At 43.1% G+C, this 24921-nt stretch overlaps 1 protein-coding gene across 1 annotated transcript in view; it reads right to left on the minus strand.

Moving 5' to 3' along the window:
- The window catches only part of LOC309564591 (complement C1s subcomponent-like), a 61528-nt gene extending 44740 nt beyond the window's left edge, over nt 1–16788 (minus strand). Inside the window, exons 1-4 of the mRNA XM_082269239.1 lie at nt 16676–16788; nt 12940–13150; nt 4753–4927; nt 3829–3954 (exon numbers count right to left, since the gene is read on the minus strand). Of these exons, the coding sequence (XP_082125365.1) occupies nt 3829–3954; nt 4753–4927; nt 12940–13150; nt 16676–16686 (523 nt within the window). The 5' untranslated portion in view covers nt 16687–16788. The remainder of the gene's footprint in view (nt 1–3828; nt 3955–4752; nt 4928–12939; nt 13151–16675) is intronic.
- Nucleotides 16789–24921: the final 8133 nt, after the last annotated feature.

Here is a 24921-nt window from a genome sequence, read left to right on the forward strand (position 1 = left end):
ATCTGTCGGCCGCAATTTCGCAGTCCCGCTAAAAAAAAAAATCGCAGATCGCCGCCATTACTCGTTAAAAGAAAAAAAACACCAAAAATGACAGAAATCTTTCCCTTAGTTAGTAAACGTGATAACTTTTGCGCAAACCAATCAAAATACTCTTATTGCGATTTTCTTTACCAAAAATATGTAGCAGAAAACAAATTGGCCTAAAATGTTAAAAAATTTAGATTTTTAAATTTTTTTGGGGGGAATTTCATATAAAAAAATGTGAAAAATATTGTTATTTCTTCAAAATTGTCGCTCTTTTTTGTTTAGAACGCAAAAAAGTAAAAATCGCACAGGTGATCAAATACCACCAAAAGAAAGCTATATTTGTGGGGAAAAAAAAGGACATAAATTTAATTTGGGTACAGCGTCGCACGACCGCGCAATTGTCCGTTAAATTAACGCAGTGCCGAATCGCAAAATATGGACCTGGTCAGGAATGGGGTAAAATCTTCCGGTCTTAAAGCGGTTAAAAATACGCTCATTGAAAATTTTTTTGTCAAAGACATGTAGCTAAATACATTTTGGCCTAAATATATGACAAAAATTGAATATATTGGATATTTTTTAACTGTCATAGTAGAAAAATATTGTTATTTTTTCAAAATTGTCACTTTTTTTTAATTAATATCGCAAAAAATAAAAATCGCAGAGATGATCACATACCACCAAAAGAAAGCTCTGTTTATAGGGAAAAAAGGACGTAAATTTTGTTTGGGTACGGCGTTGCATGACCGCGAAATTGTCAGTTAAAGTCACACAGTGCCGAATCGCAAAAAGTGGCCTGGACGTAAAGCAGGAAAATCCTCCGGTGGTAAAGTGGTTAAAAAATATACATATCATTTTTTTTTAAATGTTTACAATTATTTTATTTTACAATTTTCCTAAATTATTTATTATTATTATTATTACATTTTTTATTATAAAGTTTAATTACTATTATTATTTTTTTTTTAGAATTTATTATTATTTTTTTATTTTTTTTAGTTTTACAGGAATGATGCCCTGTGTCTGTGTCTCTCCCTGCAGCAGCTGAAAGCTGGCAGGAGGGGGATAGATTGTCTTTCAGCTGCTGCAGAGAGCCGCACAGGGCTTCCTTCTGTAATTGTCCCTCTGCCCGACCGCACCAATTCACCGTGCTGTTGCCCCCCCCCCGTGCGCATGGGCCCCCTACAGGAGGACTGGTGGTCAACCCCTATCAGCAGCCCTACCTACATTTGCTATTGGAAACAGGGACCATAAGATTGCTTTTCTTTCAGGTATGTCGATAAATGAGGTTGGATAAAACCATTCAGCGCCTGATAAAGGGCGTGTTGGAAACTGTTTAGCAACACTTTGTCTGGGATTTGAGATTTCAGAAACGAAACCCATTTTATACTGCATGTATAGCACTGCTAGACTCATGCAGGAGTTCTTACCCATGACGAAGGGTTGGCACAGAAAAACGGTCAAGTTCTTACATGCCCGCTGCTTGGCACTGGATGGATTTTTATTCTTGTTTAAACAAAAGTGACATTTTATTGGAGATTATAGAGGCAAGATATAAAACTAAGTCATCTTCCAATCCGCCTTTATTGTTTGATTTAAAGAGCACATGTCATGATATATTCATGAATATAAAGTTGACCTTCACTCAATTGTGAAGGTACTGCCCATCCTCCTGAACCCCCACGCCTAACACCTTCGTGGCTTCTTTTTTTTAATGGGTCCCACTTCCTCAGTTTTTGCCTAGTTGAGAATAACATGATGGGGGGGAAATCAGGTACCGCCAGTGATGAGAAGCTGTGACAGTGCATAGTGCTGTCACCATCCTGACTATGCAGTGTGGAATGGATTTGTGAACCTCAAGAGTATGTAGCACCCTCCTAGGTAGGTGCTAGTGAGGACATGGCTTGGTTTGGTGGGGGGTGAGTGTAGCATCCTCCTAGGTAGGTGCTAGTGAGGACATGGCTCGGTTTGGCGGGGGGTGAGTGTAGCACCCTCCTAGGTAGGTGCTAGTGAGGACATGGTTTGGTTTGGCAGGGGGGGGGGGTAAGTGTAGCACCCTCCTAGGTAGGTGCTAGTAAGGACATGGCTCGGTTTGGTGGGGGGTGAGTGTAGCATCCTCCTAGGTAGGTGCTAGTGAGGACATGGCTCAGGTTGGTGGGGGGTGAGTGTAGCACCCTCCTAGGTAGGTGCTAGTGAGGACATGGCTCGGTTTGGTGGGGGGTGAGTGTAGCATCCTCCTAGGTAGGTGCTAGTGAGGACATGGCTCAGGTTTGTGGGGGGTGAGTGTAGCACCCTCCTAGGTAGGTGCTAGTGAGGACATGGCTCGGTTTGGTGGGGGGTGAGTGTAGCATCCTCCTAGGTAGGTGCTAGTGAGGACATGGCTCAGGTTGGTGGGGGGTGAGTGTTGCACCCTCCTAGGTAGGTGCTAGTGAGGACATGGCTCGGTTTGGTGGGGGGTGAGTGTAGCATCCTCCTAGGTAGGTGCTAGTGAGGACATGGCTCGGTTTGGTGGGGGGTGAGTATAGCACCCTCCTAGGTAGGTGCTAGTGAGGACATGGCTCGGTTTGGCGGGGGGGGGGGTGAGTGTAGCACCCTCCTAGGTAGGTGCTAGTGAGGACATGGCTCGGTTTGGCGGGGGGGGGGGGGTGAGTGTAGCACCCTCATAGGTAGGTGCTAGTGAGGACATGGCTCGGTTTGGCGGGGGGGGGGTGAGTGTAGCACCCTCATAGGTAGGTGCTAGTGAGGACATGGATCGGTTTGGCGGGGGGTAAGTGTAGCACCCTCCTAGGTAGGTGCTAGTGAGAGAGTATAGTTTTTAGCTCTGTCTGCTTATCAGAAGAGCTGCAGGTAAATCTATATTGTTCTCTGCCTGCCAGAGAGCAGGATCTGTTAGTGAGGTCTGCTCATTGTGCCCAGTATGCAATTCATTGTGTCTAGAGAGTGTTTCACATTGGTCCAATAGGGAGGCATGTTGGACAGTGGGAGGAAACCTGACGAATGGGTGCATAGGTGTTTGATACAGTCCTGATGATTGGCAGAGGGCAGATCGCCTGGGTGCATTCTGGGATACTGTATAAAAACCAGGAGCACATAGGCTGTGGGGTCATTGGCTGGAGAGCAGAGTCCTGGAGGGAGGGGGACGGCTGCCTCCTTCTCTATAGAGGTGCCAAGCAGTCGCAGAAGGTCGTCCTGAGGGCCAGAGGAGCTGTTGAGAGGAGCTGAACCCAGAGGTCCAGGGAAGCTGACTGAGAGGGGAGACACTGGAGACCCTGGGACTGCAGTATTGTGAGTACAGGGAGTCGTGTCGAGGGACCTGACCTGAGGGGGGCCACCCCTGCTCGTAGGATAGTCAGTGGACGGGTGTCAGCAGGGGAAGAGAGAGGATACTATGGAGAGTGTCCTGAAGATAACTAATTGTTCATCAAGTCGTCTTAAAGATAAGAGACTTAATTCCTATTCATCCGGAGTGGCAGGATGAATCAACAGCCTGGCTGTTCCATACCTATTAAAAAGCAGAGAAGTCCTCAACCACTGTGAATATTTAAGATTGGAGTATCCCACTATTTCCTTCTCCCATCCCCATTCTACAATAAACAACAAAAACAGCGAAATACCCCTGGACTAATTATTGGAGTGTGAGCCAAGGAGAATTAAGGAATTGTCTTTGCTTTCGGCCATGTGCTGGTAAGGTAACCATGGGGAACCCACAGAGTGAATATCAAGTGGTCCTTTCAGGGGCAGTGCTACAAGTATTTGTCTATCTGTCTAACTTGAGTTTCACTTTAAGGACGGGGCCTTTACCTCCACAGGTGTGTTGGTCTTCATGCAGGTCATATTCAGGTGGGCAGGAGCAGAAGTAACCTCCAATGTAATTGTTGCAGAAATGTGAGCAGGGATTAATGGCGCTATCGTCACACTCGTCCACATCTGAGAATAAAAGACACAGAGAAAAATATAACAGCAGAAGACATGTTGTCAGAGCCTGGACTTGAACCTGAGACCTTTGCTGTATGTGGCCATGACTCTTCTTGCTGAGCTACCTAAGATGTTGAACAGTACCCTCTCTGATCCATTGGACAACCTTGCCTTTACATTTACAAGGGGTGTGAATACTTTTACAAAGCACTGTATAGCGTACTAGGATTCCCCAAAGCTTCTATCCTTCCCAGAGCAGCAGGTGGACTGAATGGACCTGCTGTGGTCCTCACCCTGCAGTGGACACGTGGTACTTTGACCTTCCCTTCTCTCTATAGCCTAGGAAGGGAGAAGGCCACTCTTGGAATGCTATGTCAACAAATTATTCAGTTTACATTATGATGTTCTGTATCTGACCACCTACTAGGTTAAATACGGCCAAAATTTTGATTTGGCCAAAGGGCGTCTTCTCTCTCTTTGACACCGGTCAGTCAATGGAGACAGTAGGGTAATTCAGTGAAGGGATTTGTTAAATTGACTCAACTTATTATCAGTCTAGATTGATCAATCTATCTATCTATCTATCTATCTATCTATCTATCTATCTATCTATCTATCTATCTATCTATCTATCTATCTATCTATCTATCTATCTATCTATCTATCTATCTATCTATCTATCTATCTATCTATCTACAATTAAGCAACAGTTTAATGGTTCCAAAAATGATACGTGCATAGTGGCCCTATGGTGACCATATCTTCTACTAGGTGGAGCACAGGTAAGACAAAGACGTATTCCACACATACCGACTGCTATGTAGTAGGCAGAGAATCCTGTGTATCGCTCCTGGTTGGAGAAGTCAGATGTGAAAAGCAGTTTTAGTCTGTTTGAGGGGTAGTATCTTTCTTTTATGGGGTGTCCTAGGTCTCCACCCAAATTGCGTCCACACAACGAGTCCTGCACGGCATCTCCGATTACTACCTGGACCAGAAAGAGACCCGTCACACCAACGATACAGGTAAACCTAAATACTCTTCAAAATTACCACTTTTGGGGGGACCAGTGACCTTACTACAGTAATCAGTGCTAAAAATATGCACTGTCACTGTACTAATGACACTGGCAGGGAAGGGGTTAACACCCGGGGCAATCAAAGGGTTACATCTGTCCCTAGGGGTGCTTTCTAACTGTGTGGGGGATGTGCTTATGGAATGAACACAGAGACCTGCGTTTCTAAATAGGAGGATCCCTGTGTTTATTGCTGACAGAACAGCAGTCTGCCATGTTTACAACAGCAGACCACCGTTCTGTCTCCACGGGGAGCGATTGTGGGTGCACTGCCGCCGAACCCACAGATCAGCTTCCCCTGTGGTGAATGGGTGTGTGGGGTCTTTGACTGGTGAGCAGAGTCCCAGAGGGAGGGTGGCGGCTGCCTCCTCCTCTTGTCATGGAAGTGCAATAGTGTTTGGCAGCTTACCTGTTCCTTCATGTCTGTATTATAGGGCAGACTTCACTTCTGGTTCCCTTTTATCATCTCTCCTTCCTGTTCCTGCCCCACCCCAGGTCATCACAGGAAGTCTATATTAACCAGTGCACTGCAGGTCTGCTTTGCTGTTCAACAGTGTTTGTTTCTTGTCTGCCGTGTGCCTTGATCTACCTTTCTGTGTACCGACTTTGGCTTGTCTCTGACTATTCCTGTTTGCCTGTTACCCTGACCTTTGGCCTGTCCCTTGGTTACCCTCGTCTGCCTGTTACCCCGACCTCGGCTTACCCATCACCATTCTGTGTGTCCTGAGTGTCTGCTTCCCTTCTCTCCCTACGGAGCGTGACCCGGGGGACCCCAGGGGCCGCGACCTGGGCCCAGCTGAAGCCAAGTCCATCCTCACCACTAGATGCTCTGGTGAACACCTGCTGGGTCTTACACTCCGAGCCCTGGGGAATCTTGGGCTCACGTTCCGGTCAATCCGTCGCAGTCTGCTATTGGGTTCACTACCTTGCGCTGCACCCCTGCCTCCAACAGGGTGCAGTTGTCACCTGGCCACATGTGACCTGACACCTCTGCAATGGTGGCACATGGTCGCAGGCGGTCGGCCTAGGGACCAGAGGAATGGATCTGAACCCAGAGGTCCAGGAGAGCTGACTGGAGGGGTAGTGACACTAGAGACCTTTGAAAAACAGTATCATGAGTAAATGGGGATCGTGTCTAGGGCCTGACCTGAGGGGGGCCACCCCAGTGTAGGATAGTCAGAGGACGGGTGTCAGTGTGTCGAGTGAAGAGGGATACTATGAGAGTATCCTGAGGATAATCTAGCCTTTCAAGTCATCTCTATAGAGATGTATTCAAAATTCAACTAGTGGTAGGGTGAATCAGCAGCCTGGCTGCATTGCAAGTAAGGAGTCCTCAATCATTATGACTAGTTTGATCTGGAGTATCCCACTGTTCCCCTCTCCCATCCCTAACTTAAATAAAACACCAAAAACAAGCTCATACCCCGGGACTGATCATTGACTGAGCCTGCAAGTGTTAACTTGCACATGCTGGAGTCCCTAATGGTAACCCAGGGGGACCCAGTGGTGTATTTTGGTTTTGTAGTGCCCTAGGCAAGACTAAAATTAGATGTCCCCTCCTCCTCCTATGTAAATGTGCCCCACCCCTTCCTGTTTGATGGATTTGACTCCCTCCAGAACTGAAGGACTCCAAGTCCCAGCAAGGACCCCTGAGATCTCACGAGAGGGGGGGGAGAGAGAGGGGGGGTGGGTAAGGGAGGGTGAGGGGAAGATGAGAGAAAGAGGGTGGGAGAAAGAGAGAGAGAGAGGGAAGGTGGGGAGAGAGAGAGAGGGTGGTTGGGGAGAGAGAGAGGGGGTGATGGGAGAGAGAGAGGGTGGTGGGGGAGAGAGAGAGGGGGTGATGAGAGAGAAAGAGGGTGGTGGGAGAGGGAGAGAGAGAGAGAGGGGGGTGAGAGAGAGATGGGGGATGAGAGATAGAGAGCATGGTGGGAAAGAAAGAAAGAGGGTGGTGGGAGAGGGAGAGCGAGAGGGGGGGGGGGTGAGAGAGAGAAAGGGGGAATGAGAGCGAGAGAAAGGGGGAATGAGAGAGAGAGAAAGGGGTATGAGAGAGAGGGGGTGGGTGAGAGAGAGGGGGAATTTAGAGAGGGGATGAGAGAAAGAGAGGGGGAGTAGGAGAGAGAGTGGGGTAGGAGAGAGAGAGGGGGGGTGGTGGGAGAGAGAGGGGGGTGGGAGAGAGAGAGGGGGGTGGGGGAGCTCTAGGCATGGAGGAGGAGGAAGTTAAATCCTCCTCCACTTTGAATTATGGGCAGGGCCAGAGAGTCACAGCCGTGACTCCACTGGTTGCTAGACGCCAGGCGGCTCTATCAACCAGTGGCCAATAGAGTTTCAGATGGAGGTGGAAGCCGCTATTTTGATGCCCCCCGGCAAAGTGCCGCCCTAGGCCTGGGCCTTGTTGGCCTAGGCCAAAATACAGCACTGGGGGGACCCATAAGTGTGAAATCTGGCAGCCCTCAAGGGGGCAGTGCTACATACAATAAACTGAATTGTAAAATATTTTGTCAAAATTTGGCAGATTTTGGAGCAGGTTCATCATCTTTTTCTGTTAGCAGGCTCCTTGTTCCTCCGTGTGCACTACAGCATTGAGGTGACAAGCGGAAGGCAGTGAGGGAGCAGCCATACAGTAAAGCACATTTTTTTTTAAAAGGTTGGAAAAATTTGGTAGATTCTGGTGACGTTTCGTCATCTTTTTCGGTTTCTTCTCAGCACATGTGCACTGCAGCAGAACCTAATTGGCTCCTTGTGCTCCCCCTTTCTCCCCCTGTCTGATTATCTGCTGATTATAGGAAGAAGATATCCAAACAGATTCCTGTACTTATACTTGCTGCATTTAAAACAATGCATGCAGGGATTTTTTAACCCCTTCCGTACCGCGTCATGTAAAAAGACGTCGGCACAAATCCTTTCTCGATCCGGGCGGACGTCATATGACGGCGCCCGGATCTCCCCGCTACTGCGCGCCCCCGGGGGCGCGCAGTGCGGCGATCGGGGGTGAGGCTTGTCCCTCGGACAGAGCCCACCCCCGATCTAGGTAAAGAGCCAATGAAATTGGCTCTTTACCACGTGACCGGCTGTGTCCAATCACAGCCGGTCACAAATGTCATCAGAGAACACGGTAACTAGCTGTCACCGTGTTCTCCTCCTCACACACTGATCCTGTGTGAGGAGGAGATTGCGGTAACAGTTAGTTACCAAGTACAGTGCACCCCAAACACACTGATTGCCCCCCCCCCCAATAAAGAGCACCTGTCACTAGCCCATCAAAGTACCCGAGTACCTGTCACCAGCCCATCAGGTACTCTGATGACAGGTACTCGGGTACTCTGATGGGCTGATGACAGGTACTCTGATGGGCTGGTGACAGGTACTCGGGTACTCTGATGATGGGTACTCAGGTACTCTGATGACAGGTACTCGGGTACTCTGATGACAGGTACTCAGGTACTCTGATGACAGGTACTCGGGTACTCTGATGACAGGTACTCGGGTACTCGGGTACTCTGATGACGGGTACTCGGGTACTCTGATGACGGGTACTCGGGTACTCTGATGACAGGTACTCGGGTGCTCTGATGACAGGTACTCTGGTACTTTGAGTACCCGTCATCGGAGTACCCGAGTACCTGTCACCTACCCATCAGAGTACCCGAGTACCTTCCACCTGCTCATCAGAGTACCTGACACCTGAAGTACCCGAGTACTTGCCACCTGCTCATCAGTACCCATCACTACTCATCAGTACTCATCAGTACCCATCAGTACCTATCACCTATCAGTATCAGTACTGATCATCCGTACCCATCAGTACAGTATCAGTATCACCTATCAGTATCAGTACTACTCATCAGTACCTATCACCTGCCTGTCACCTGCCCATAAGAGTACCCGAGTACCTGTCACCTGCCTATCGGAGTACTCGAGTACCTGCCACTTGCTCATCAGTACCAGAGTACCTGTCACCTGCCCAGCAAAGTACCCGAGTACCTGTCACCCTTCATACAGCCACCATGTCTATGTCCAAAAAGGTTTATATACGTCCTCCGTTTAAACCTAAATACCGGTGTTATGGCAACAGATAGCTGCCATAACCCTGGTATTTTTTTAAACAGTTGACGGTTGGCTTTCCGATAAGGGTGGTCCTAGCGGCGGATTCGCCACGGGATCACCCTTCCGGGGTGGCGGAAGAGGTGCCCCCCTCCCGCTGCATTCTGGTCCTTTTCCCCGCTTACCAGACCCGCCGGCAGCGGGGAAAACGATCCGGTCCCAGATCCTCACAGACAGGATGTCGAGTGAGGGCAAGCTTGCCCTCACTCGACTCTATGGTCTTGGAGGACCGGAGCTACGGCAAACGTCGTTGCCTAGCAACCAGTTTAAAGGTCCCTTTTTTTTTTTTTCATTTTATTTAATTTTTATTTTTTTTTTATTTTTTTTCTATCTTTTAGTGTACTTGTGAGATCTGAGGACTTTTTGACCCCAGATCTCACAAAAAAGAGGTCCTGTCGTGCCTTTTTCTATTACAAGTAATGTTTACATTTCTTGTAATAGAAATAAAAATGATCAATTTTTTTAAAAAAAAAAAAACAGTGTAAAAATAAAAAATAATAAATAAAATAAATAGTAAAAAAAAAAAAAAAAAAAACATTAAAGCGCCCTGTCCCTGCGAGCTCGCGCGCAGAAGCGAACGCATACGGAAAACCCGCCCACATATGTAAACAGTGTTCAAACCACACATGTGAGGTGTCGCGATCGTTAGAGCAAGAGCAATAATTTGAGCCCTAGACCTCCTCTGTAACTCTAAGATAGCAACCTGTAGAAATTTTTAAAATGTCACCAATGGGGATTTTTAAGTACCAAAGTTTGTCACCATTCTGTGAGCGTGCGCAATTTTGAAGCATGACATGTTGGGTATCTATTTACTCGGCGTAACATTATCTTTTACATTATGGAAAACAATTGGGCTAACTTTACTGGTTTCTTATTTTTTAATTCAAAAAAGTTAATTTTTCCCCAAAAAATTGCGTTTGGAAGACCGCTGCGCAAATACGGTGTGATAAAAAATATTTCAATAATCTCCATTTTATTCTCTAGGGTCTCTGCTAAAAAAAATATATAATGTTTTGGGGTTCTAAGTAGTTTTCTAACAAAAACAACTGATTTTAGCTTGTAAACAACAAATGTCAAAAATAGGCCTAGGCAAGTGGCTAGGATGCATGATGGTGCTCCTTGGATGTTGGGCCCCTCTATATGGCTAGGCTGTGAAAAAGTCTCACACATGTGGTATTGCCATACTCAGGAGGAGTGGCAGAATGTATTTTGGGGTGTCATTTTTGCTATGTACATGCTATGTGTTAGGAATATCCTATAAATTGACAACTTTGTGTAAAAAAAAAAAAAGTTTTTATTTTTTTCCCACATTTTCCAAAAACTTGTGGAAAAAAATGACATGTTCAAAGGACCCATAATGCCTTATAGAATATACGTTGGAGTGTTTGCTTTCCAAAATGGGGTCATTTTGTGGACTTTTCCATTGTATTGGTGCTCTAGGGCCTTGAAAAGTGTGATAGGTAGTAAGAAAGTTTTATGTGTATTTATGCTCCTGGTGCTACTTGGATGTGGAGTCTCTTTTTGTGGCCAGGCTGTGTAAAAGTCTCACACATGTGGTATCACCATACTCAGAAGGAGTAGCAGAATGAATTTTGGGGTGTCATTTTTGCTGTGTACATGCTATGTGTTAGAAATAGCTTATAAATTGACAAAGTTTTGGGAAAAAAAAGAAAAAAAAAATTTTTTCTTCATTTTCCCAAGAATTGTGGGAAAAAAATATAACTTCAAAAAACTCACCATGCCTCTTACTAAATACCTTGGACTGTCTACTTTACAAAAAGGAGATAGGCCATCAGTACATCTGGTGTGATCAATTTTCAGTAATTGGTACCATAGCTTCTAGACTCAATAACTTTCACACAGACTAAATAATATACACTAATTTGGGTTAATTTTACCAGAGATATGTAGCAGTATAAATTTTGGCCCAAATGTATGAAGAAAAATTAATTTTTTGCAAAATTTTATAATAGAAACTATAAAAAAGTGTTTTTTTTTGCAAAATTTCTGCTCTTTTTTTGCATATATCACGAAAAAAAAAAACCCCAGTTGTGATCAAATACCACCAAAAGAAAGCTCTATTTGTGTGGAAAAAAATGATAAAAATTTTGTTTGGTTACAGTGTAGCATGACTGAGCAATTGTCATTCAAAGTGTGAGAGTGCTGAAAGCTGAAAATTGGTCTGGGCAGGAAGGGGGTCTAACTGCTCTGTATGGAAGCGGTTAATGAATGCATAATTATATATTTTCATCTCTGCCACAAATTTTGTTTTAAGGCAAGCAGTGACCACTTTGTTTTCTGGATAGCATGAGTGTTACACTAAACCAGGGGGTCTCCAAACTCTCTAAACAAGAGGGGCCAGTCCTTGCCGACCAGTGGGAATAGAAAATGTCCAGTGGAAGTAAAGAATGCACTATCTTTGGTGTCAGTGGGAGGAATAGTGCCCTGTCATTGGTGTCAGTGGGAGGAATAGTGCCCCATCATTGGTGTCAGTGGGAGGAATAGTGCCCCATCATTGGTGTCAGTGGGAGGAATAGTGCCCCATCATTGGTGTCAGTGGGAGGAATAGTGTCCCATCATTGGTGTCAGTGGGAGGAATAGTGCCCCATCATTGGTATCAGTGGGGGGAATTGTGCCCCATCATTGATGTCAGCGGGAGGAATAGTGCCTCATCATGGGAGGAATAGTGCCCCATCAATGGTGTCAGTGGGATGAATAGTGTCCCATCATTGGTGTCAGTGGGAGGAATAGTGCCCCATCATTGGTGTCAGTGGGAGGAATAGTGCCTCATCATTGGTATCAGTGGGAGGAATAGTGCCCCATCAATGGTGTCAGTGGGATGAATAGTGTCCCATCATTGGTGTCAGTGGGAGTAATATTGCCCCATCATTGGTGTCAGTGGGAGGAATAGTGCCCCATCATTGGTGTCAGTGGGATGAATAGTGTCCCATCATTGGTGTCAGTGGGAGGAATATTGCCCCATCATTGGTGTCAGTGGGAGGAATGTTGCCCCATCATTGGTGTCAGTGGGAGGAATGTTGCCCCATCATTGGTGTCAGTGGGATGAATAATGGCCCATCCTTGGTGTCAGTGGGAGGAATATTGCCCCATCATTGGTGTCAGTGGGAGGAATATTGCCCCATCATAGGTGTCAGTGGGAGGAATAGTGCCCCATCATTGGTGTCAGTGGGATGAATAGTGTCCCATCATTGGTGTCAGTGGGAGGAATATTGCCCCATCATTGGTGTCAGTGGGAGGAATATTGCCCCATCATTGGTGTCAGTGGGAGGAATAGTGCCCCATCATTGGTGTCAGTGGGATGAATAGTGTCCCATCATTGGTGTCAGTGGGATGAATAGTGTCCCATCATTGGTGTCAGTGGGAGGAATAGTGTCCCATCATTGATATCAGTGGGTGGAATAGTGTCCCATCATTGGTATCAGTGGGAGGAATAGTGTCCCATCATTGGTGTCAGTGGGATGAATAGTGTCCCATCATTGGTGTCAATGGGAGGAATAGTGTCCCATCATTGGTATCAGTGGGAGGAATAGTGCCCCATCATTGGTATCAGTGGGAGGAATAGTGCCCCATCATTGGTATCAGTGGGAGGAATAGTGCCCCATCATTGGTGTCAGTGGGAGGAATAGTGCCCGATCATTGGTGTCAGTGGGAGGAATTGTACCCAAGGGCCGGCTAAAGGCAAGCATAGGGCCACATTTTGAGGACCCCTGTGCTAAACTGTGTTACAGTACTTCCTGTCTGGAGCTCCGCTTTAACTCTGTAGGCTTAGAAATGGCTTGCAATGAGCACAGTACCATGTTTACCTTCAGGGAGTCATACTCGCACCCATCGGAGGGCTCGATGTCCAGGTGAATGAAATACAGTCGGATGCCGTAGCCCTCAGGCACCTGCACATCCCAGGATTCCTTGGCGTTATCGGGGTAACCTTGTGGGTAATTGGGGGACGTGATCTCACCAAACATAGGGGGTGAATCCGCACTGACGCACCCCAGGAGCGCGAGAAGCAGCCACCTGCTAAAAAATAAAAATCTGTCTTAGCTTTAAAGGATCTGAAATAAAAACTGTCTATACTGTATTGCTTCATAGCCATTGGTTACAAGTCAAGTGTTCATTCCCCAATCAATTTTGCAGTGCAGACCTCATTGGTGTCCAGTCAAAAATGCTTTTTTAAGTTTTAGATTTTTAGAAAAAATAACAATGTATATTAAAAAAATAAACATTGTAATAAATAATTTAAAAAATTGTACAATAAATTAATTGTAAACATTTTTAACATTTAAAAAAAATATTATAATTTTTTTTTTTTTTAATGTAAAAAAACAATTAAAAAGGGCTAATTCACACAGGTTCTCTGTTATGTTTGGGTCCGCTAATAATGATTTTAGTGTATTTTCAGTGAAAATATTGTCTTGATACATTTGGAGTGGGGGGCCCTGCCAGGTAGGCTTTACGGGGCCCTGTGATTTCTAACAACAGCCCTGCCTGTCTTCTTCCTGGCTTCTGATCCCCCCCCCCCCCATGTGCCTCCTATAACTGTGCCGCATTCCCCCTCCCGCAGCGCTGCAGGCTTCCCTGTTTTTGTAAAAAAAAAATAAACAAATTGTGAAAAAAAAAATAACATTAAATATTGTAATAAATAATTAAAAAAAAATTGTAATTGTTTAACATTGTAACATTGTTTAACATTTAAAAAAAATTATAAATATAAATAAATGTAAAAAAAAAAACAATTAAAAAAGGGCTAATTCACACGGGTTCTCTGTTATGTTTGTGTCCGCTAATAATGATTTTAGTGTATTTTTTGTGAAAATATTGTCTTGATATAAATCAGAGACAGTTGGGGGCTATGCTGTCCTGTAAAAAAATAACAATAAACATTGTAATAAATAATTTAAAAAAAATTGTACAATAAAATAATTGTAAACATTTAAAAAAAAAATTATAATTTTTTTTTATGTAAAAAAACAATTAAAAAGGGCTAATTCACACGGGTTCTTTGCTATGTTTGTGTCCGCTAATAATGATTTTAGTGTATTTTTAGTGAAAATATTGCCTTGATATATTCGGGGGGGGGGGGGGGTTGCCAGGTAGGCTGTACGGGGCCCAGTGATTTCTAACAGCAGCCCTGCCTGTCTTTCTCCTGGCTTCTGATCCATCCCCCCATGTGCCTCCTATAACTGTGCCGCATTCCCCCTCCCACAGCGCTGCAGGCTTCCCTGTTTTTGTAAAAAAAAAAATAAACAAATTGTGAAAAAAAAAATAACATTAAATATTGTAATAAATAATTAAAAAAAAATTGTAATTGTTTAACATTGTAACATTGTTTAACATTTAAAAAAAATTATAAATATAAATAAATGTAAAAAAAAAAACAATTAAAAAAGGGCTAATTCACACGGGTTCTCTGTTATGTTTGTGTCCGCTAATAATGATTTTAGTGTATTTTTTGTGAAAATATTGTCTTGATATAAATCAGAGACAGTTGGGGGCTATGCTGTCCTGTAAAAAAATAACAATAAACATTGTAATAAATAATTTAAAAAAAATTGTACAATAAAATAATTGTAAACATTTAAAAAAAAAATTATAATTTTTTTTTATGTAAAAAAACAATTAAAAAGGGCTAATTCACACGGGTTCTTTGCTATGTTTGTGTCCGCTAATAATGATTTTAGTGTATTTTTAGTGAAAATATTGCCTTGATATATTCGGGGGGGGGGGTTGCCAGGTAGGCTATACGGGGCCCAGTGATTTCTAACAGCAGCCCTGCCTGTCTTTCTCCTGGCTTCTGATCCCCCCCCCCCATGTGCCTCCTATAACTGTGCCGCATTCCCCCTCCCGCAGCGCTGCAGGCTTCCCTGTTTTTGTAAAAAATAAAAATAAACAAATTGTGAAAAAAAATAACATTAAATATTGTAATAAATAATTTAAAAATTTTTTAATTGTTTAACATTGTTTAACATTTAAAAAAAATTATAAATATAAATAAATGTAAAAAAAAAACAATTAAAAAAACAATTAAAAAAGGGATAATAAAGTGTCCGCTAATAATGATTTTAGTGTATTTTTTGTGAAAATATTGCCTTGATATAAATCAGAGACAGTTGGGAGCTATGCTGTCCTGTAAAAAAATAACAATAAACATTGTAATAAATAATTTAAAAAAATGTACAATAAAATAATTGTAAACATTTTTAACATTTAAAAAAAAAATTATATATATACTTTTTTAAATGTAAAAAAACAATTTAAAATGGCTAATTCACACAGGTTCTTTGCTATGTTTGTGTCCGCTAATAATGATTTTAGTGTATTTTTAGTGAAAATATTGCCTTGATATATTCGGGGGGGGGGGGGGGGGTTGCCAGGTAGGCTATACGGGGCCCAGTGATTTCTAACAGCAGCCCTGCCTGTCTTTCTCCTGGCTTCTGATCCATCCCCCCCCATGTGCCTCCTATAACTGTGCCGCATTCCCCCTTCCGCAGCGCTGCAGGCTTCCCTGTTTTTGTAAAAAAAAAATAAACAAATTGTGAAAAAAAAATAACATTAAATATTGTAATAAATAATTAAAAAAAAATTGTAATTGTTTAACATTGTAACATTGTTTAACATTTAAAAAAAATTATAAATATAAATAAATGTAAAAAAAAAACAATTAAAAAAGGGCTAATTCACATGGGTTCTCTGTTATGTTTGTGTCCGCTAATAATGATTTTAGTGTATTTTTTGTGAAAATATTGCCTTGATATAAATCAGAGACAGTTGGGGGCTATGCTGTCCTGTAAAAAAATAACAATAAACATTGTAATAAATAATTTAAAAAAATTGTACAATAAAATAATTGTAAACATTTAAAAAAAAAATTATAATTTTTTTTTTTTTAATGTATAAAAACAATTAAAAAGGGCTAATTCCCACTGGTTCTTTGCTATGTTTGTGTCCGCTAATAATGATTTTAGTGTATTCTTTGATAAAATATTGTCTTGATATGTTAGGGGTGGGGGGGGCAACAGTGTTAATATAAAATAAATTAATATTAATAAAAAAAAAATTAAAGTGCCCGGTCGAAACCCCCCCCCCCCCCCCCCGTGCTCGCACGCAAACAGTCCTGTCACGAAGGGTGCTTACATTCCTTTTGACGGCAATAAAAGTAATAAAAAAATGAAGGCAACAGTGTTAAAATAAAATAAATTAATATAAAAAAAAAAAAATGAAAGTGCCGGACCTCCTCTGTACATCTAAAGTGGTAACCTGTAAAGGCTTTTAAATTATCGCCTATGGATATTAAGATTTATATCGTTTTTCGCCATTGCACGGGCGTGCGCAATTTTAAAGCGGCTGGGATAGGACAAATGTAGATTGGGGGGTGGGGGGGGGGGATGCCTGATTTTAGTCTTGCCTAGAGCAGCACGAAACCAAAATACACCACTGACCAGCTCCATATAAAATAAAGACCCAAAGTGCATCCTGTCGATTGCTAGCTCTGTGGGCTAACGGATGCATCGTGTGTCTGAGGGTCAAAAGAGGGATCTTACTCACCTTGTGCCCATTGCTGAACCCCGGTGGTCAAATTTTAGAAGGCTGAGAGAAGGGAAAATTCTGCAAGAAATTTGGATCTAACTTTTTGCAGTTGTGATTTAGCTTGTCTCCCTCACAGACGCATCTATGAACCCCCCCCCCCCCCCCACCAACCACCCCCCCTAACAGGAGTGCAGAACGAGGGACTTTAATTCTGTCCATGTTCTGAACTTTGGAGTCCCCCAGCGGCCAACAACGGCTACAGCTCTCCTGTATAACAAAGCAGAGGAGGGATGGGGGGGTTGGGGTGGTGGAGGGGGGGGGGTGTCTGCTTATAATGACTTAAGACTCTGTGGGGAATTTCCCAGTTCCCGAGAAATAAAGAAACGGGGAATCCAGATGTGCGGGAAAAGGTGGGGGTCAGCCGGGCCTGAAGGGAAAAGACGGGTCAAATGTAAACAGCCAATGGGATTCCGTATGAAAATGTTCCGGGATTTCACAAGACTTGGGAAGAATTTGGTTGAAAGCAGCTGATTTCCAATAAATGAGTACAGGGGGGTAGGAGAGACAACGACCCCGTCCAATCAAATTTGCCCTGACTATCTTTAAATACATAAACACATGGCCCGGTTCCAGGAGGGAGAGAGAAGCCAACATGATAGAACTTGTTCAATAAAAAAAGAAATAGAAAGAAAACTGTTGCAAGTAAATGTCTTTATTATTATTATTATAAAGGATTTATATAGCGCCAACAGTCTGCGCAGCACTTTACAATATGAGGGAAGACAAAACAGTTACAATACCGGAGGAATTAGATGGCCCTGATCCTTAGAGCTTACAATCTGGAAGAGTTAAAAAGGCCATAAAAAAAAAAGTTTTCGTTTTATCTGAAAGCTGAGCTCCGGGAATGAGACTAATTATACATTTTCGGTGGGGCCCTCTGGCACTGCAAGGGTTAAGTGCTCATTTAGTCTGTGGGGTGCAGGGGGGAGGTGTATTATTACTCCTCTCAATGGCTGCCTTCCTTACTCCAGCAGTCTTCCTCAATTTGTCCCCAGCAGCATCCTTTCTGAACAGCTTTGGACTGCAAGGGTTAAATGCTCATTTAGTTTAGGGGTGCAGGGGTTGGGTGTATTACTCATCTCAATACTGACTCCAGCAGGCTTCCTAAATTCATGTGACTGGTCACCCTTCGCAGCATCCCCTCTAAGCAGCTTTGGGCTGCAAGGGTTAAATGCTCATTTAGTTTAGGGGTGCAGGGGTGAGGTGTATTACTCATCTCAATACTGGATCTGGCAGGCTTCCTAAATTCATGTGACTGGTCACCCACCGCAGCGTCCCCTGTAAGCAGCTTTGGGCTGCAAGGGTTAAATGCTAAGTTAGTCTAGGGGTGCAGGGGTGAGGTGTATTACTAATCTTATTACTGGATCTGGCATGGCAGGCTTCCTAAATTAATTGTCCAATGCTATAGTGTCCCCTATAAGCAGCTTTGGGCTGCAAGGGTTAAATGCTCATTTAGTCTAGGGGTGCAGGGGTGAGGTGTATTACTAATCTTATTACTGGCTCCGGCAGGCTTCCTAAATTCATGTGACTGGTCACTCATCGCAGTGTCCCCTCTAAGCAGCTTTGGGCTGCAAGGGTTAAATGCTCATTTAGTTTAGGAGTGCAGGGGTGAGGTGTATTACTAATCTTCTTACTGGATCTGGCATGGCAGGCTTATTAAATGAATGGTCCAATGCTATAGTGTCCCCTTTAAACAGCTTTGGGCTGCAAGGGTTAAATGCTCATTTAGTTTGTGGGGTGCAGAGGTGAGGTGTATTATTGCTCATCTCAATGGCTGCCTTCCTGGCTCCAGCAGTCTTCCTCAATTCGTCCCCCGCAGCATCCTTTCTAAGCAGCTTTGGACTGCACGGTTAAATGCTCATTTAGTTTAGGAGTGCAGGGGTGAGGGGTATTACTAATCTTATTACTGGATCTTGCATGGCAGGCTCCCTAAATTAATGGTCCAATGCTATAGTGTCCCCTCTAAGCAGCTTTGGGCTGCAAGGGTTAAATGCTCATTTAGTTTATGGGTGCAGGGGTGAGGTGTATTACTCATCTCAATTATGGTTCTGGCAGGCTTCCTAAATTCATGTGACTGGTCACCCACCGCAGCGTCCCCTGTAAGCAGCTTTGGGCTGCAAGGGTTAAACGCTCAGTTAGTCTGGGGGTGCAGGGGTGAGGTGTATTACTCATCTTATTACTGGATCTGGCATGGCAGGCTTCCTAAATTAATGTAGCTGGTCCAACGCTATAGTGTCTCTTCTAAGCAGCTTCAGCATGCAAGGGTTAAATGCTCAGTTAGTCTAGGGGTGCAGGGGTGAGGTGTATTACTAATCTTATTACTGGCTCCAGCAGGCTTCCTAAATTAATTTAACTGGTCCAATGCTATAGTGTCCTCTAAGCAGCGTTGGGCTGCAGGGGTTAAATGCTTATTTAGTCTAGGGGTGCAGGGGTGAGGTGTATTACTCATCCCAACTGCCAACGTCCTGGCTCCAGCAGGCTTTCCCAGTTCATCCCCCGCAGTATCCTTTCTGCACCACATTGGGCTGCAAGGGTTAAATGCTTATTTAGTCAGGGGGTGCAGGGGTGAGGTGTATTACTGACTCTGGCAGGCTTCCTAAATTCACGTGGCTGGTCTCCCACCACAGTGTCCCCTCTAAGCAGCTTTGGGCTGCAAGGGTTAAATGCTCATTTAATGTGGGGGTGCAGGGGTGAGGTGTATTACTCCTCCTATTCCTGGCTCCGGTGAGCTTCCTAAATTCATGCAACTGTTCCAACACTGTAGTGTCCTCAGTAATTCTCAGTGATGTCACCGCTCTCTAGTGAATGGATAGGCTCCATTCTCAGTGATGTCACCGCTCTTTAGTGAATGGATAGGCTCCATTCTCAGTGATGTCACCGCTCTCTAGTGATTGGATAGGCTGCATTCTCAGTGATGTCACCGCTCTCTAGTGAACGGATAAGCTGCATTCTCAGTGATATCCCCGCTCTCTAGTGATTGGATGGGCTGCATTCTTAGTGATGTCACTGCTCTCTAGTGAATGGATTGGCTGTATTCTCAGTTATGTATAAAATCCAAAAATTTTGAGACAAGACTCACTTTATTGTGTCTCCACATCCCTATATAGAATAAATAAAAATGGAAAGACAAGGAAAACTTGGGACTTTGAAGGTAGCCACTCATCATAACCCCCGGGAGATATAGACTCAGTGTTTATATAAAAATATTATTTATTGGAACATTTTAAAAGGTTATGTAAAATCATTACAAAAACACATAAAATGTCTCCTCATATAACATTAGAAAAGCAGGCTCTCCCCTATAACATAGGGAAGCAGCCTGTGGGGATACCCATAGTGTGTCAAATGTCGTGTACTAGGAAAGGATGAGATAAATTCCCTGGGTTCCACGGGTATCTCCGAAAATGGCAGGATCGCTACGCGTTTCGCTAGCAGCTTCTTCAGGAGATCCTGAAGAGATTTTTTTCAAAACACTTGAGTTACAGTACAGAGATATACTTATAATACTTATATACTTATATACTTAATTGAATGAAAAATTCACAGGGTACATACCCAATGTTTTCTTTTTTTTGTGTGTGTTTGTAAATGTGATGTAATAAGATTCATGATGATTAATGTATTGTACAATTACATCTCCCAGCTTTGACAGGATCTCCTGAAGAAGCTGCTAGCGAAACGCGTAGCGATCCTGCCATTTTCGGAGATATCCGTGGAACCCAGGGAATTTATTTCATCCTTTCCTACTACACGATGTTGGACACACAATGGGTATCCCCAAAGGCTGCTTCCCTATGTTATAGGGCAGAGCCTGTTTTTCTAATGTTATATGAGGAGACATTTTATGTGTTTTTGTATTGATTTTTACATAACCTTTTAATAATGTTCCAATAAATAATATTTTTATATAAACACTTGAGTCTATTTCTCCCGGGGGTTATGAGTGGCTACCTCCAAAGTCCCAAGTTTTCCTTGTCTTTCCTTTTTTATGTATTCTCAGTCATACTGCCAGTAATTAGGAGAATTTTCAGTAGTTGGGGAACTGAAGTGTTGTATTCCTAGTAATATTCAATATATGCAACACATATAAAACATTTCCCCCAGCAATGAATTTCTGATTTATAAATCATAATTACAGATTCCCACTTTGTGGTTATGCTGAGCTGCACCATGTGTTATTTTATTATGTACTGCCATCTTGAGGCCAAAGTGGAAACTGCAGATGATTCAAGAAAAAAGAAAAAAAAGAAAAGAAAAAAAAAAATATATATATATATATATACAGTAAAACCTTGGATTGGGAGCATAATTCGTTCCGGAAACATGCTTGTAATCCAAAGCACTCTTATGTCAAAGCGAATTTTCCCATAAGAAATAATGGAAACTCAGATGATTCGTTCCATGACTATTTATTCATAAGTCTTTCAGTTTATAGTCTATATACAAAGATTATAGCAATGTGATTGGTTGCGTCATCATAAAATGTCCACCCACAAATGGCGCCTCCACAAGTGGATTAGAAGCAAAATCCATCAGGAGCTACAGAGTATAAAAGAGAAGAGAGGTGCCGCTAAGTGTAGTAGTATGGGGACATTTAACCACTTTACCACCGGAGCATTTTGCTGTCTTACGTCTGGGCCACTTTTTGCGATTCGGCGCTGTGCGACTTTAACTGACAATTGCGTGGTCGTGCGACGCCGTACCCAAACGAAATTGACGTCCTTTTTTTCCCACAAACAGAGCTTTCTTTTGGTGGTATTTGATCACCTGTGCGATTTTTACTTTTTGCGCTATAAACAAAAAAAGAGCGTTTATTTTGAAAAAATAACAATATTTTTAAAATTTTTTTATATGAAATTCCCCCCAAAAAAGATGTAAAAACCAATTTTTTTAAAAAATTTTGGCCAATTTGTTTTCTGCTACCCATGTTTGGTAAAAAAAAAAAACGCAATAAGCGTATTTTGATTGGTTTGCGCAAAAGTTATTGCGTTTACTAACAATTTTTGGTGTTTTTTTAAAAAAAAGTAATGGCGGCGATCTGCGATTTTTTTTGCGGGACTGCGACATTGCGGCGGACAGATCGGACCCTTGACTGACATTTTTGACACTTTTGGGGTTACCAGTGACATTACTGCAGTAATCAGTGCTATAAATATGCACTGTTACTGTAAAAATGACACTGGCAGTGAAGGGGTTAATTTTATTGGAGAGGGAGGGGTTAATGTATGCCTGGTGCTTACTGACGTGTGTGGGGGGAGGTGACTGTGTGACACAGGGACAGATCGGATGTCCAGCTATGCTGAACACTCCGATCTGTCACTCCCTGTCACTGAGGAGATCCGCCCGCTTGTGTTTACACAGGCGGGCGGATCTCCACACTAGATCCCCGACGATCGGGGCAGAGCAGCGGCCATCGCCGCTGCTCCTCCCATGGCCTGACTCCCGCTGTGAATGAAAACAGCGGGAGCACGCCTTCGGCGGCGCGCGAGCGCCGCCTACAGGGGAGGAGTCTGGCGACGTAGGTCTACGTCGTCAGACAGGAACGAGCCACTCTGCCGCAGTACTATTCAAGTACTTAGCGGTAAAGTGGTTAATGAAGGTACAACATTTAGCAACTCACATGGTTGATGATTAAGAGGCACATCTAAGTATGCCGGCATCCGGGGTAGACCATCTTCTGAACCACCGGCTCTCACCGATGTTTGTCTGCAATTGTGATTGGGAAGACTACCCTGCAGTAGAGTGATCTGAAAGCGAGACTTTGAATCGCTCATGGAGCGCAGCGTGGAAGGGTGTGAAGAAGATGGCAGTGCAGAGGACGGTCTATATGGACAGCTTTACCCCAGGATGCCTGCATTCTTAGATGTGTCTGTTTAAATCATCAACCATGTGAGCTGCTAAATATTGAACCTTCATTAAATGTAACAATATTGCTACACTTAGAGGAACCTCTCTTCTCTTTTATACCCAGTTGTGACATGACGCTACTTGTATATGAAGACATCGCTTGTATATCAAGTCAAAATTTATTTTAAAAATTTGCTTGTCTTGCAAAGCGCTCTCAAACCAAGGTTTTACTGTGTGTATATATATATAGATAGATAGATAGATACATAGATAGATAGATATATATATATATATATATATATATATAAAGATATAGACAGATATATATATAGCTATAGATATATATATGTATATATATATAAATAGAGATATATATATAAATAGATATATTCATAAATATATTATATATTATATATTCATAAATATAATATATATTATTCATAGATATATATATATAGAGAGAGAGAGAGAGACAGATATAATAATTTATGAATATATTTGTAAACATTCTAACTCACCGCTTTAATAAAAAAATGTTTTTTTTTTTTTGTTTTTGACCGTGTCCCCGTTGTAGAGATTTCCCATCACTTCCTGTCCATATAAGACCAATGTTGGAGGGATTCTGTAGAAAATGGCACGTTTTGCATAAAAATAAGTCCCAAATTACTCCAAAATGTGTCTCACGAGGAATAATAAACCACAGAGATGATACCAAGAGAGCGATGGACAGCATGGATTCATTGCTCCAACAGCATGATTAAACTCATGAAAACAATATATAATATTATAATATGCTCATTGATATAGCAAAGGGGGGGGGGGGGGCACACCCGATTTTTTTTTTTTTTTTATTAAAGTTGAATTGTGCAGCAGGAGTCTCCAAACTACAGTCCATCCAGTCTACAAAAAAATTAAGGATTAAGGTCAGCAATGGCTGCCACTGCTCCCCCCAGACCTGCACCCTGACCCTGTAAGGGGAGACTCTGCTGGGGACCCTGATGTAAGAGGGGACTCTAAAAGTGATCCTAATGTAAGGGGTTGGAGTGGGACCCTGACGTGGGGGGAGATTCTGGTTTAAGGGGGACTATGATTGAGACCCCCTATGTAAGGGGGACTCTGAAATAAGAGTGGACTCTAATGGCTACTTTGATGTAAGGGGGGACTATAATGGGGACATTGATGTAAGGGGGGACTCTGATGTGGATTCTGATGTAAAGGGGACACTTATAGGGACCCTGATGTAAAAGGCAATCTAATGCGGACCCTAATGTAAGGGAGGGCAGCTGACTGAATGAAATCAGCATCTCCATAAAGCTGGTCAGCAGAGGGAAGCATGAAGAGCTCTAGAATTTCCTGCTAGAGAGCTGCACTGACTTTGGACTTGATGAAACTCAGTGGCCCAACACCAGCAGATGACACGGCTCCCCAAATCATCACTGACTGTGGAATATTTTGCATTTCATTTGGAAGTCATGGTCCCGGAGTCTGGAGGAGGAGTGGAGAAGCACAGAATCCATGTTGTATGAGGTGCAGTGTGAAGTTTCCACAGTCAGTGATGATTTGGGGAGCCGTGTCATCTGCTGGTGTTGGTCCTCTGTGTTTTATCAAGTCCAAAGTCAGCTCCGCCCTCTAGCAGGAAACTCTAGAGCACTTCATGCTTCCCTCTGCTGACCAGCTTTATGGAGATGCTGATTTTTTCATTTTCCAGCAGGACTTGGCACCGCCCACACTGCCAAAACTACCAAAAGACGTCCTCTGATGAAACGCGTGGGGTGGAGTCATACGTCATATGTCACTTCTGGTTTTGGAGCTAGGGCCGTGGAACGCGGAAGCTTCCTGGCTTCTCTACTGATCGTGGACAGCCGTAACTGTGAGTCACTACCTCCGTCATTTGAGATTGCACTATATACTATACCAAGGGGCCCCCCTCTCTCTTTATATTTTTGAGGAACAAGGAGGGAGATCGCATCGGAGGAACCCCGGGATACTACTATCGGTCCCACTATATTTAATATACAGCAGGTTGTATAAGAGGTGCGACACCAAGTGGTTACACTGGTGATTGCAACCAAAGTCTTTCTTTTTACCACTTGCCTATTCACTTATATACACATTTCTTTCGGTTCTTATCGTTGGTTATTATTTATTATTTTTTATTTTTTACCAACAAGAGCTGGAATCTATTTCATTTATTTATTGAATTGGTTTTATGAACTTTTATCACTATTATCACTGGTATATCACGCTGTTTAACAGCAGGCTCCTTTTAAATAAATTCACTGTTCTTCTATTCAATTTTCATTGATTTATTTGCACCCTATCAGTATGCAGTTTTCAGGGGTCAAAAAAGTCGGTCA

Source organism: Pelophylax lessonae (genome assembly GCF_965119305.1).
Source record: "Pelophylax lessonae genome assembly, chromosome: 9".
Lineage (NCBI taxonomy): Eukaryota > Metazoa > Chordata > Amphibia > Anura > Ranidae > Pelophylax > Pelophylax lessonae.